The sequence below is a fragment of the Chrysochloris asiatica genome, unplaced genomic scaffold (assembly GCF_000296735.1).
Source record: "Chrysochloris asiatica unplaced genomic scaffold, ChrAsi1.0 scaffold00333, whole genome shotgun sequence".
Taxonomy (NCBI): Eukaryota; Metazoa; Chordata; class Mammalia; order Afrosoricida; family Chrysochloridae; genus Chrysochloris; species Chrysochloris asiatica.
This window is the reverse complement of record NW_006408851.1, coordinates 1353492-1365636: the sequence shown is the minus strand read 5'-3', so window position 1 is coordinate 1365636 and position 12145 is coordinate 1353492. Positions and strand designations below refer to the sequence as shown.

Here is a 12145-nt window from a genome sequence, read left to right as displayed (position 1 = left end):
CACCGCCCATGCTGCCTTGCTTCCAGCTGCTGCGCATAGGGGGTGGCAGGGGCGGAGATCTCTATACTTTCCACCCTCCCACCGGGACTGGCTGCACCTATCGCTTGGGCCGCAGGGCTGACTTGTGTGATGTGGCCCTGCGGCCCCAGAGAGAGCCCGGCCTCATTTCTGGGGTGCATGCTGAGCTACACGCAGAACTCCAGGGTGATGACTGGAGGGTCAGCCTGGAGGACCACAGCAGCCAAGGTGAGCAGGGCAGACTTGCCCCTGGGCAGGGGCAGAACCAGTCTGGGGTGATTATGGGACTCCATGAGGGCCCTGTTGTTGTTAAGTGCCGATGAGTCAGTTCTGACTCATAGCCACCCTGTATAGGGTTTCGAAGGAGCAACTGGTGAGCTGGAACTGCCAACCTTGTGGTTCAAATCAACCTTGCAGTCCAGCGCATTAACCCTCAGTGCCACACCAGGCCCTAGCTGCCTCCAAACTCCCCATCTGGTTAGATGGACATGTTGTTGTAGATCATCTTTTCTCCAGAAGTCTGGTGTCATTAACCATCTGTAGGGCTGACCCTCCTTGGTGGTCTTCATCAGCTCCTAAAGGGGTTGTATCCAGGGCCTGTTACATCATCGAGGTATCAGTGGGGGTCAGGCTCAGATTTGACTCCGTTTCCAGGTTTGCTAAAGCAGCTTTTCCATCTTTGGGTAGTTATAATATATTTGTTTCAATAGTTAAGATATGCTATATCTTCATGACTTGCACTTGTACCTTTCTCTCTGACTCTAATGCAGTAAAGTCTCAGCCTCAGAAGGTTGATGTTTATGTCCCAGTTCTGCCATTGGCTCCTGATGAAACCTCACTTCACCTTTCTGGGTTTTAGTTTCCTCTCAATTGAAATGTAAATAGTAAGGCTTAGAAGGTCTGATTTGGTAGCTGTGGGGATTCACTCATTATAGTAGCCAGCATTCATTTAGGTCTTACCATTCTGAGTCCTTCCTGGTGTGGTTCTAGTATCAACACTGGACTGTGAACCAGAAGGTCAGCAGTTTAAACCCACTAGCTGCTCCTCAGAAACCCTATACAGGGTCGCGATGGGTTGGAACAGACTCTACAGCTCTTAACAACATTCTGAGCCAGATACTGTTTTAACTGCATTGAATGTTGTTGATGTTAAGTGCCATCGAGTCTGTTCCAACCCGTAGCAACCCCGTATAGGGTTTCTGAGGAGCAACTGGTAAATTCGAACGACTAACCTTGTGGTTCAAACAGACCTTGTGATTGAGTGCTTATCCTACAGCGCTGCAAAGTAGGTGGACATTAATAACCCCATTTTATAGAAAAGGATAATAAGGCACAAAGAGGTTAAGAAAGTTGTCCAAGGACACAGAGTTGGCAAGTGCGGGAGCCAAGACTTGAACCCAGTCTGGCTCCAGAACTATGCTGTTTGAGTTAAAGTTGGGTGAGTGAACTTTTACTGAGATGGAAACCTCAGGAGAATGAAGTTCTTTCCCTCTATGAAGTCCTGGTGTGGTGCAGGACTGGACTGCTAACTGCAAGATTAGTGGTTCAAACCCACCAAGCTGCTCCTCAAAAACCCTATATAGGGTCACTGAGTTGGAACCAACTCGAACCACTTAACAACAACAATGTGCTTACTATCTGGAGTCACCAACTGAGAGGCTTAGAATGTGAGGGAGGGAAGAATTTGATGACTGTGTTCCATGCTCCTCTTGATGGGCCCCAGAAAAGCAAACAGATCTAGATTTCTCCACTCCTGACTCTTCCTTTCTTTTTGTTTTGTCATTCTTTGTATCTATCTGGTGCCCTGCCAACAACAGGGACCTTAGTCAATAATGTCCGACTCCCAAGGGGTCACAGGCTGGAGTTGAGTGATGGCGACCTCCTAACCTTTGGCCCTGAGGGGCCCCCAGGAACCAGCCCCTCCGAGTTCCACTTCATGTTCCAGCAAGTTCGAGTCAAACCTCAGGACTTTGCGGCCATTACCATACCACTATCTCGAGAAGAAACTGGAGCCAGGGGTCGTTTCCAGCCTATGTTGCCTTCTCAGGGGGCTCCACAGCGACCCCTCAGCACCTTCTCCCTTGCCCCAAAGGCAACACTAATCCTCAATTCCATTGGCAGCCTCAGCAAGCTCCGCCCCCAGCCCCTTACCTTCTCCCGGGGTGGGGGTGGGCCCCAGAGCCTACCCCTTTCCACTCCCCCTGGGGAAGCGGGGACCACCTCTTCTGCCCCAGCCCCAGCCCCCAGAAACCGGAGGAAATCAGCTCACCGAGTGTTGGCAGAACTGGATGATGAGAGAGGGCCACCTGAGAGCCCCCCATCAGTCCTCATGGAGCCCAGGAAGAAACTCCGTGGAGAGAAAGCCTCACTGACACCCAGTGGGTAAGTGGAGGGAAATTTCTGCCTCTAGCAATATTTCACTGCCTTCTCCTTTCAGAAACCCAGGCCCTGAGGAGGCACAGGCGCCTTCAGCAGTGGGGTGGGGATGGGAGGTGGGCTGAGATGGAATCAATGTTAGAATGGGGAGACTGACTGTCAGGAAAATATATAGGATAAAGCAGGAGTTAGGTGGACTGGGGGCAGTGGTTATAAAATGGAAGTGGGCAGATAAACACAGACGTTCCTATTCAGGCATCTTCAAACCCACTCTTCTAGTGCCTAAAAACCAAACCAAACCTGCTGTCATCCAATTGGTTCTGACTCATAGCCACCCTATAGGAAAGAGTAGAACTGCTCCCTAGAGTTTTTGAGACTATAAATCACTGGGCCAGCCTTATCTTCCTCCTGGGGAGCATCTATCTATCTGGTGGGATTTAGTAGCTGGCTGATGGCTGACGGACCTGTAAGCCGTGTAATTCTTAACTGCACCACCAGGGTTCCTTGGAAACCTGATACTGGAGTGCACCTAGCAATAACAAAGGCTGAGGACTTGCCGGGCTCAGCCTACAGATTTTCAGCAACTTTTTTCTAGGCTCAGCCTACATTTCAAGGAGTTCCCAGGTTTACCCTGTGCTTATCCAGGGATAATTTCAAGGCTCCTCACACAGGTTTCCAGTGACCCTGGTCCCTTGTGTCTTCCCCTCAACTTCCTAGAAACCGTCGTGGGCGTCCTCGGAAGCACCCAGTGAGTGCCCATTTGGCGCCCCCTGCAGTTGGGGTCAGGGAGCCCTGTGCAGCTCCCCACTGTTGCCTGCCCCAAGAAGAGACAGTGGCCTGGGTTCAGTGTGATGGTTGTGACACCTGGTTCCATGTGGCCTGTGTTGGTTGCAGCATCCAGGCTGCCAGGGAGGCAGATTTCCGATGTCCAGGGTGCAGAATTGGCATCTAGGCCTAAGGCTCAACATCTTGGCACTAAAGGACTGAGCTGGGACCTCCAGGCCAGGGGCCTTAACAATGGAGTGCTAATGGATCTTAAGAAATGCTCCCTTCTTCCCTTCCCTCCTCAGGAGGGAATGACTCAAGGGCCCATTGCCATGGATACTGATTCAGGGACTGGAGCAGGAGCTCATGGCCAAAGGTGACTTGAAGAGATGTTCCCTGCCAAAGATAACTGCCTTCAAGAAGTTATAGCCAATGAATTGGAAATTTCCTGTTGATACATGCTACAAATCTTGTTGCCTCCGGACACCAGGCCTGAGACCAAAGCATCCTGACAAGATGTGTCACATCACCAGATTTGGACATGTGGGTGCTTGTGTCTAAGGAATTCTGGGGAAACCGTAGGTAGGACATGGGCCAAAAATTCCTTGTTATCAGTCTTGTCCTGGTCATCATGACCTTGCTTTTGAGATTCCTTGAATTGACTGTTTCTTTTCCCAAATAAAGCAACTTGATTCACACCTGGCTCTTTACCCTTCTTGGGGACCTAGGGACTAAACTAGATAAGTCTTTGAGTTGATTCTAACTCTTAACAACCCTGTGTGTATGTACATCGCTTCCAGGAGGCTGGTGCGTTTGAACTGCTGACATTGTAGTCTAGTGCTTTTATCGTACAGCACCACACATGTAATATGACATCTTGTCATTAGAGTAAGGTAGTGAGGATGGCAGAACTTTTACAGATTTCACTAGTACTACCAAGGGAAGAGTCCTGGTGTGGTGCTATAGTATAAGCATTGGATTGCTAACCACTAGGTTGGCATTTCAAACCCACCAGCTGTCCCTCAGAAACCCTATATATAAAGTAAATGAATTAGCTTCAACTTGGCCCCTTAACAGAGACAAGTGATAGCGTGGTGTACCAGCTAAAGTGAATGCTGACTGGCTTACTGTGGTGGATCACCATGTAGTCTGTGATTTTTCTCTGGTTACGAATCGGGCTGCGAACCTTAAGGTCAGCGGTTCGAAACTACCAGCCGCTCCGCGGGAGAAAGATGAGGCTTTCTACTCCCGTAAAGATTTACACCCTTGGAAACCCTGTACAGGGTCGCTATGGGTCGGAACCGACTCGATGGCACTTAACAACAACAACACCAAGCCAAGAATTTGTCAGAGCACTGTTTTTAGTTTCTTTTACAAAAACAAAAAAAACCCTTTTTATCATGAAGGACTAAATAGAATTTCTTCATAAGGTCACTGAATTGGAAATGATTCAATGGCAATGCTTGGTTTGGTCTAGAATCTGTGGAAGCACATCACCAGACCTTCCATCATGCTATTAAGATGGATCGGAATCACCAGTGGAACCTAAGATTTTCACTGAGGAAACAGTTCTAGGGTAAGAGCACCTAATAGGACAAGTCACTAATACCATAAGTGGAAACCAAATGAACTCTGGAATCAAGAAAGCACAAGGGAGAATTTCTGATTAGGGTGACAGCAAAAAGGACCACTTGGTTTCTTAGTATAAAGTCACAGAGAACTTCTAGAATACAAATAAAACCAGTTCTTAGCAGGCAACTGAGGACACATGGTGACCAATCCGTTCAATTCAAATTCTCCCCCAGTAACTCATGGTGTATGTAAGCTTCCAAGAATTTGCTTATGTCTAGAGGGCCCACCACCAATAAACTTGGGTTCTAATCTCAACTCTCCCTGTGACCTTGACCAATTTGAATGGCACCTTGGCTTCCAGGGCACTTGCATAGCACCGGACTGCTAACTGTGAGGTTAGCAGTTCAAACCCACCAGCCGCTCCTTGGAAACCCTGTAGAGGGTTGCTATGAGTCAGAACTGGTGGCACAGAACCACATCCCCATGTTCATTCTCTTCAATAATCAAAAGTAGAATAAATCCAAGACAGATGTAGTGGTATCTACTGTCTCCCAGGTTTCTTTATTTAAGAACAAAATGATGATGTGGGGATTAAAATGAAGAGCATCAATGAATTTCACCTTCCCTCCAACCAGCTACCCCCCAAATCTCCTGCCCCCACCCTTTGTTCCCAATTCCTTACTTCCTTTCGTAGAGGAAGAACAACCCCAAAAGCTCTGGTACAAAGCCCAGGGTCCTGTCTCCCCAGCCTCTCCCCTTTCCTCTGCCACCCGTTCCTGGGAAGGACAGGTACCTCAGTTTGAATGCATGGGAGATCCCAGAGAGGGCACCTGGACAGAGGGGAAGGATTCCCCCTCAGAGAAAGGGACTGAGGAGTACAGAGTAGTAAAGTGAGGACCTCCATAACCTGGGGTACCAAAATGGGGCCCTGGTGCCAGAGGAAACGACATTTGTGCCCCTGGGAAAGGAGACCCAGCAGCCTCAAAATCCTCTCGGTGGGCGTAGTCACCGCTGGATCGTTTGCCTTTCTGACGCCGGTTACAGAACCACACTCGGACCACCTGGGGGTCAGACAAAGCAGAGTGCCATTAATTAGATCATTAACTCCAGAAGGTAAAGGCTGGCTTTGCTTGATCATAATAGCCAGAAGAGACAAGAGGGTGGTTGGAGGGCAGGAGCCAAGGACTAGGGCAAGAGGGGCTAAGTGGGGAGAAGTAGGCGATGGACTGGCCCAGGTGGGACACTCACATCCTTCTCAAGTCCAAGCTGCTGGGCAATGTGGCTGATCTGCTGCAGTGAAGGTTTGGGGCACTGCAGAAACAGGTTTTCCAGACTGCCTCTCACTCGATTCTCAATGCTTGTCCGCTTTCTCTTTCGTGCCTGCTGCAGGAGGGTCTCCGTTTTGCATATCTGAGCAGATGGAGAGAAGAGGAGAGGTGAGGGGGAGGCAATGGAGAAGGGAAGACAGGCCTTGAACCAACTGAGCAACAGCACCAAAGAGCCAGCAGCTAAGAGAGTACAGACTGGATGTGCCACCAGTCAGGAAGCAAGACAAAGAAGGATCTAGCAGGGTGGGGGTTTAGACCATGCCTGCAGACCTCCCAGAACTGATGAATGACACCCCATTCCACTGAGAACTGCTGCCCTGATCAGGGAAGAGCTGCAAGCAAAGGCATGGAAACAAAAAGCAAATGGGACCGAGAGGACAGGTCCCTTGTGCCTCCCTGCTCCTGCCCTTACCTCCTGGAGGTTTTCGTTGTTGTCCGCCTCCTCCACCCACTTCTGTAACAGGGGCCTCAGCTTACACATATTTTTGAAGCTGAGCTGAAGAGCCTCAAATCTGCAGATTGTTGTCTGGCTGAATACCTTCCCTGGGAGAGGTTGGTTTAAAGGTACAGAGTTAGGCACGATCAGGCAGTAAGGATCCAGAGTCATGAGGACCCCAAAACAGACCATAACTCTTAGCTGCTCATAAGAAGATACCCCACAGTAGGATCCCACCTCTCTAAGCACAAATATCTCCCCACCTTCTGTTCTTGGGGAAAAGTATGCTCCTTCCTGGGTGTGTGTGTGTGTGTGTGTGTGTGTGAGGCCCCTGTGTGTTACACACATGCTGAGAGAACTCACCAAAGAGAACCCCCAGGGTGAGCCCCACATCGGCCTGGGTATACCCCAGGGTGATCCTCTTTTGTTTTAACAGCTTGGCAAATTGTTCGAGGTCTTTCTGTCTTGTTTTGATGTCCTCGGACTGTGGTAAAGAAATAAAAAAGTAAAGAACTCATAAAAACAAACCTAACTCCCCATATTCCTTCTCCATATTGTTTCTATAGCCTTGAGAAATGGTGTGTGGAAGTGATCTGTCTCCCAGACTGCACTCCTAACACCACCTTCTACTAATGTCATGCACTCTCTTCAAGGGTTCATGCATAACGAACCCCTCTCCTTTCCTCCAACCCCTCTCCTTTCCTCCAGAAAGGTGCACATGCGGGAGAAACAAGCAGCCAAGCAAGATGGAAAGACAAGATAGGCCCTGCCCTCACAGACAACACCTGGCAGGTTACAAGGAGATTCCTTTGTAGCACTGCCCCCGTTAGAGGAAGTTTAGAAAGTAGAGAAATAAAGAACACCATGTCTCTGAAATGAAGATCCAGTATACTCTCCCCAGCTTGCTTTGAGGGACGGGGAGCCCCATAAACTGACACAGGCACATATATACACAAATACACGGCCAAAAAAACCCCAACATCTTTCCATTTTTCCTGAGTCAATCACTTCTCTCACTTAATTCCAGCCACCATCAACTCTGCCCAATCATTGTTGTTGTGAAGTGCTATTGAGCTGGTTCCAACTCATAGCGACCCTGTATGGGGTTCCCAAGGAGCGGCTGGTGAGTCTAAACCACTGACCTTATGGTTTGCAGTCTAATGCTTATCCTGACAGTGCCACACCAGGACTCTGCCTAATTATGGTTGTTAATTGCCTTCAAATTCGTTCTGAGTCAGCAACTCTGTATAGATTTTCCAAGAAGCAGCTGGTGGGTTTGAACCGCCAACTTTGCAGTCTACCCCAATTATATATAGTCTACCCAGATCCCCTCCCCTCTTTTAAGTTCGTGGCAAAAGCAAGCCTATGATCTTTTCATTCCATTTTCCACAAACTTTTTGAAACCACCTCACATTTTGGAACTACAAACAGTGTTGTTTCCAAGGATGTGCAGGGGCAGATTAAGCAGTAAGCGAGGTATGCATGGGTTTAATTAAGCATCCTTACTGCAGTGCACAACTCTACAGATTAGCAGCAAGCATAATTAAACCAGTGCATACCTTTGCTTATTGGGTAATCGATCCATCCCTGAAATCGAGGATTGACTGGTTTGGGCCTTGACAACTGTAGATGGGGCAGAGCAGTTCATGGTGCCATTGGTCTGGAGAAGGAGATTAAAAATGCCATACCATCTATCTATAAATGGCATTTAAAGACTTGAGTGTGGATGAGAGGAAGGAAGCCATAGAAAGAGTAGAAGTTGGAGGAATGAGCTGTAAGGAGCAAGGAAATTGGACAGGAATCACTAATGAGAAAAGAAAAACCAAGCCTCAGTGTAGCCCTGGAGACTTAAGTGTTTCAAGGGTTATCATCAATAACAGTCTTATACAATTCTAAAAGGCCAATTTCCATTTCTAACACCTTCTCAACCAGGGAGTCAATCCTACAAGGAAGGCCCTCTCTCTCACCTTCTCAACTTTTGCAAATCCTATTTTGGGGTTGTAGCATAAAGTAAACCCCAGTTGTAAGTCCTTGCTTCACTGCTTACCAGCTAAGACCCGTGAAATAAGCGAATAATGTCTCCCTAGGAGATTTTGTGATGGACTCAACAGCACTTAACAACAACAACAACAACAATGACGACGACGAGCTAATGATGTAAAAACTGGGCACACAGCCAGGCACTTAGGAAGTGGCCCACAGTTGGCAGCCATTATCATTCAAGGCTCAGCAGTCACCTCCGGCAAAGAGTCTGGGGCTACTGGGCCGCGACTGAAACCACTCTCACACCTTCTACTTTGGGGTTCCTAAAGGCTTAGTACTTGACCTTTAATTGCTTACACTTCTCTCTCTCCCTCAGGAGGCCTGGAAGACACATCTTGAATAGCCCCATCAAGGCTGAACTTTATGTAAAGTCTTCACTCCGTCAGCAAAGCCTATATTTTAAAATGAGCTAAAGATGACATCTTTCACCCCCTTTTTTTCCTTCAGTTTATGAAATTAGGGTTGATCAAAATCAGTTTTCCTTTTCCAGCTGTCTACAAAGGGCTACCAGTGTTGGTGTGGCACTGTGTGGGGTAAAGCACTACCGAAAGGTCAGTGGTTCAAACTCACTAGCTGCTCCTTGGAACTGATCTGACGGCACTTAACATCAACAACAATGAAGGCATGCCAGGGTGTGCTTAATGCTGACTTGCTGGCACCATTGAGGCAGAAGGAGCTGTGTTTGTTGTCTTTTCTGACTCAGTGAAACCACAGGACAGAGTAGAACTGCACCATTAGGGTGGTTTTCCTAGTCTTGGTGTGGCGCTGTAGCATCGACAATGGACTGCTAACCACAAAGTCATCGGTTCAAACCCATCAGCTGTTGCTCTTTGAAACTCTCTGCAGGGTCGCTATGCACTTAAGCTTTAGGAGAGCAGATCACCAGGTCTTTTTTCCCACAAAGCTGCTGGTGGTCTGACCTTTACTTTAGTCAGCAACCAAGCGTCTAACCGTTGCAGGCAGAAGTAAAGGCACCCTAAATTTGACTTGGTTACTGGTAAACTCGGAGTCCTAGTCTGGCGCTGTGGTTTAATGCACTGGACTGCAAAGTCGTTTGAACCACAAGGTCGGCAGTTCAAGCTCACCAGCCGCTCCTCGGAAACCCTCTACAGGGTCACTATGAGTTGAAACTGACTCAACAGCCCTTACACAACAGCCGGTAAACTCGGCTATGCAGTAGACAGAAGCCAAAGAGAGCCTCTATCTGAAACTAGTCACACCCTAGAACTTCAGGAACAATTATCTGGGATAAGAACTTTGTTTTTTTTTACCCTCGGGCTACATTTAATCCTAAAGGTACAGATCTGAGTTTGATAAGATCAATTTTCCATTAGAAACAAGGGTGGAGAAAACACTCAAACACCCCCAACCTTGGTCCAAGGCTAGCAATGAGTGTTCTGACAAGGGTCCACTCTGGAGCTAGGCCTACTCTCTACTCACTTCTGACCTCCCAGGGCCACCCCAGGCCTTAAAGTTCCTGTTGACAGTCCCCACCCTTGACCCTGTGTCCCTGCACTGACCAGAGTAGCCACACTTTCCTCTCTGCCTGGTGTGGTCAGCTCTTGCCTGTTGCCCTCTGAGGCTCCATTCTACACATCTCCAGAAGACAGCTCCCACTTCCGTTGCTACTCTACCAGCCCCAGCTACCTCTCCCCTTTGCAGACCACTCACCTCCTCATGGTTCTCCTCCATCTTCTCCGTGTTTAGCTTCACGGCACCAGGTGGGGCAGCGCGGGGCGGGGAGGTCCCCTCAGAGCTGCTCTCAATCCCAGCCCCCGCCTCACCCTCAGGTTGAGGGGTCTCTGGGCCGCCTTGGGGCAGCAGTCCCACACCAACCTGAGGTCCACAGTACGACATGCCTCCACAGAACTCGTACTGCGAGGGGCACGGGGGAATGCCCCACATCTCACCACCCGGTCCGACCCCTGGCCCAATTCCTGGCCCACCGGGAGTGCCTTGGAAACTCAGCCAGGTCCGAGGGTCAGTCCAGCCTGGCTCTGGCCCCGACCCTCCAGGCCCTTCACCTCCACCACCTGGTGGGGGCGAGAAGGCAAAGTCGGCAGCCAGGTGTCCCGCCATGGGGAAGGAAGGCACCCCAAGCCGGGGGCCTGGTAAAAGGAGAACTCTCCGAGGAACTGTTCAACACCTCTCTCCCTCCCCAAACCCACCCACCAGCCTTGACCTCTGGCCCCGCCCCCTGGATGGGTGGGGGAGAGTGGCAGGGGTGGGAGAAACTGAGGCGAGGAAGTTTGCCGATTGGTTGTTGCTCTAAGCACCATCGAGTCAGTTCCGACTCTTAGCAACCCTTATAGGGTTTCCAAGGAGTGGCTGGTGAGTTTGAACCACTGACCTTGCAGTTCAAACTGACTTTATGGTCCAGTGCTTACCCTACAGGATCACACCAGGATGCTTGCCGACTAGTGGCAGTATTTGTGGATGAGAGCTGGGGCGATTCCACTGAGTTCTCCTCCAATTTCTAGGGTCCTTAATGTAGGACCCAATGTGGACATTCATTTCTGACTCCCAACAGGCTACCCAGTCTTGCACACCTCAGGCCGGGCATCTTTCTGACATTCGCTCCACTGTCTTCATGAACCCCAGTGCTAGTCTCTTCACTGGGACCCAGTCACTCTTGCAGCTACTCAAACATTAATGGAACTATGATGGTGGTGGTGGTGGTGATTGTGTACAGTTGAATCAGTCCCGATTCATAACCCTGTATAGGGTTTCTGAGGCTGTAAGGTCTTTGTGGGTGTAGAAAGCTTCCTCTTTCTTCAGAGAAGCGGCTGATAGATACAAACTACTGACCTTGAGGTTAGCTACCCAACAGGACCAAGTACTGCTGGGAGTATTTCTCCAATCATTAACAGCTGCCCCTAACCAGAAGCCCAGTCATTTAGCTTACTGGCCAGGTGCAGTTACCCAAACTTCAAATCCCTGACACCCATCTGCCCAGCCTGCTAAATTCCAACCCCATTAACAGGGACAGACCTCTGATCCTTCCCCAAGGGCTCCACTTCATCCCTCACCTACTCCTAGTCTTCTGGCCCCAGAGTCTCCTCACCTAATAGACTCTGGAGTGGACCCCACTTCCCCTTCTCAGGACAAAGCTGACAGAGGGATCAGAGCTCTCTCATGAGCCCCCCACGGTGCCCCCCTAGGCCCCTACCCCACCCATCAGGGTCCTCGCCTCCCCTCTTCTGGGACCTGAGGGAGGATCTAACACAGCTCTCCCTCCCCCACCTCCCTAGGCCAGGCCTCCAGCCGTAGGAGCTAGGGTGGGGAAAGTCAAGGTAGGAGGGGGAAGAAGAAAATCTCTGACTTCAGGTTCAAAGCAGCCTGGGAGGGACGGGGGAAGGGGGCAGGACAATGGCCTAGGCTGGACAATCCCAGTCCCCAGAGGGGGCAGTTTTAACCCTAAACAAGTGCTCAGCCCTTGAATGGGCCTGGATGGCTCCCCTGGGGACAGCTTCCTGCCACCACCACCACCCCAGCCCTCCAGCCCCAACCCCCTCACACAGAATCCCCCTCAGAGCAGCTAAAAGGAACTTCAGCTACCCCCCTCTTCAGTCCCCCTCAAAGACGGCGCTTCCTCAGACTGTCTCCA

The 12145-nt window shown here is 49.8% G+C and overlaps 2 protein-coding genes across 2 annotated transcripts; one reads left to right on the top strand and one right to left on the bottom strand.

The window, feature by feature from the left end:
• The first annotated feature begins 8 nt into the window (after window positions 1-8).
• Window positions 9-3346, top strand: TCF19 (transcription factor 19). Its single transcript, XM_006875616.1, has 3 exons — window positions 9-246; window positions 1836-2400; window positions 3112-3346. Exons 1-3 carry the CDS (start codon window positions 9-11, stop codon window positions 3344-3346), a joined length of 1038 nt encoding a protein of 345 aa, XP_006875678.1.
• Window positions 3347-5525: 2179 nt separating this feature from the next.
• On the bottom strand, window positions 5526-10617 carry POU5F1 (POU class 5 homeobox 1). The gene is made up of 5 exons (XM_006875615.1): window positions 10210-10617; window positions 6859-6979; window positions 6472-6602; window positions 5980-6141; window positions 5526-5792 (listed from the first exon to the last, which is right to left on the bottom strand). Exons 1-5 carry the CDS (start codon window positions 10615-10617, stop codon window positions 5526-5528), a joined length of 1089 nt encoding a protein of 362 aa, XP_006875677.1.
• Between the last annotated feature and the right edge of the window lie 1528 nt (window positions 10618-12145).

Excerpts from the sequence above, each read along its gene's own strand:
- POU5F1 (XM_006875615.1), bottom strand. The coding sequence starts at position 10,617 with ATGGCGGGACACCTGGCTGCCGACTTTGCCTTCTCGCCCCCACCAGGT. Across the intron at positions 6,980-10,209 it reads TGGAGGAGAACCATGAGGAG|TCCGAGGACATCAAAACAAG; the intron begins GTGAGTGGTCTG and ends TCTTTACCACAG. Across the intron at positions 5,793-5,979 it reads AGCTTGGACTTGAGAAGGAT|GTGGTCCGAGTGTGGTTCTG; the intron begins GTGAGTGTCCCA and ends TCTGACCCCCAG.
- TCF19 (XM_006875616.1), top strand. The coding sequence starts at position 9 with ATGCTGCCTTGCTTCCAGCTGCTGCGCATAGGGGGTGGCAGGGGCGGA. Across the intron at positions 247-1,835 it reads GGAGGACCACAGCAGCCAAG|GGACCTTAGTCAATAATGTC; the intron begins GTGAGCAGGGCA and ends TGCCAACAACAG. Across the intron at positions 2,401-3,111 it reads GCCTCACTGACACCCAGTGG|AAACCGTCGTGGGCGTCCTC; the intron begins GTAAGTGGAGGG and ends TCAACTTCCTAG.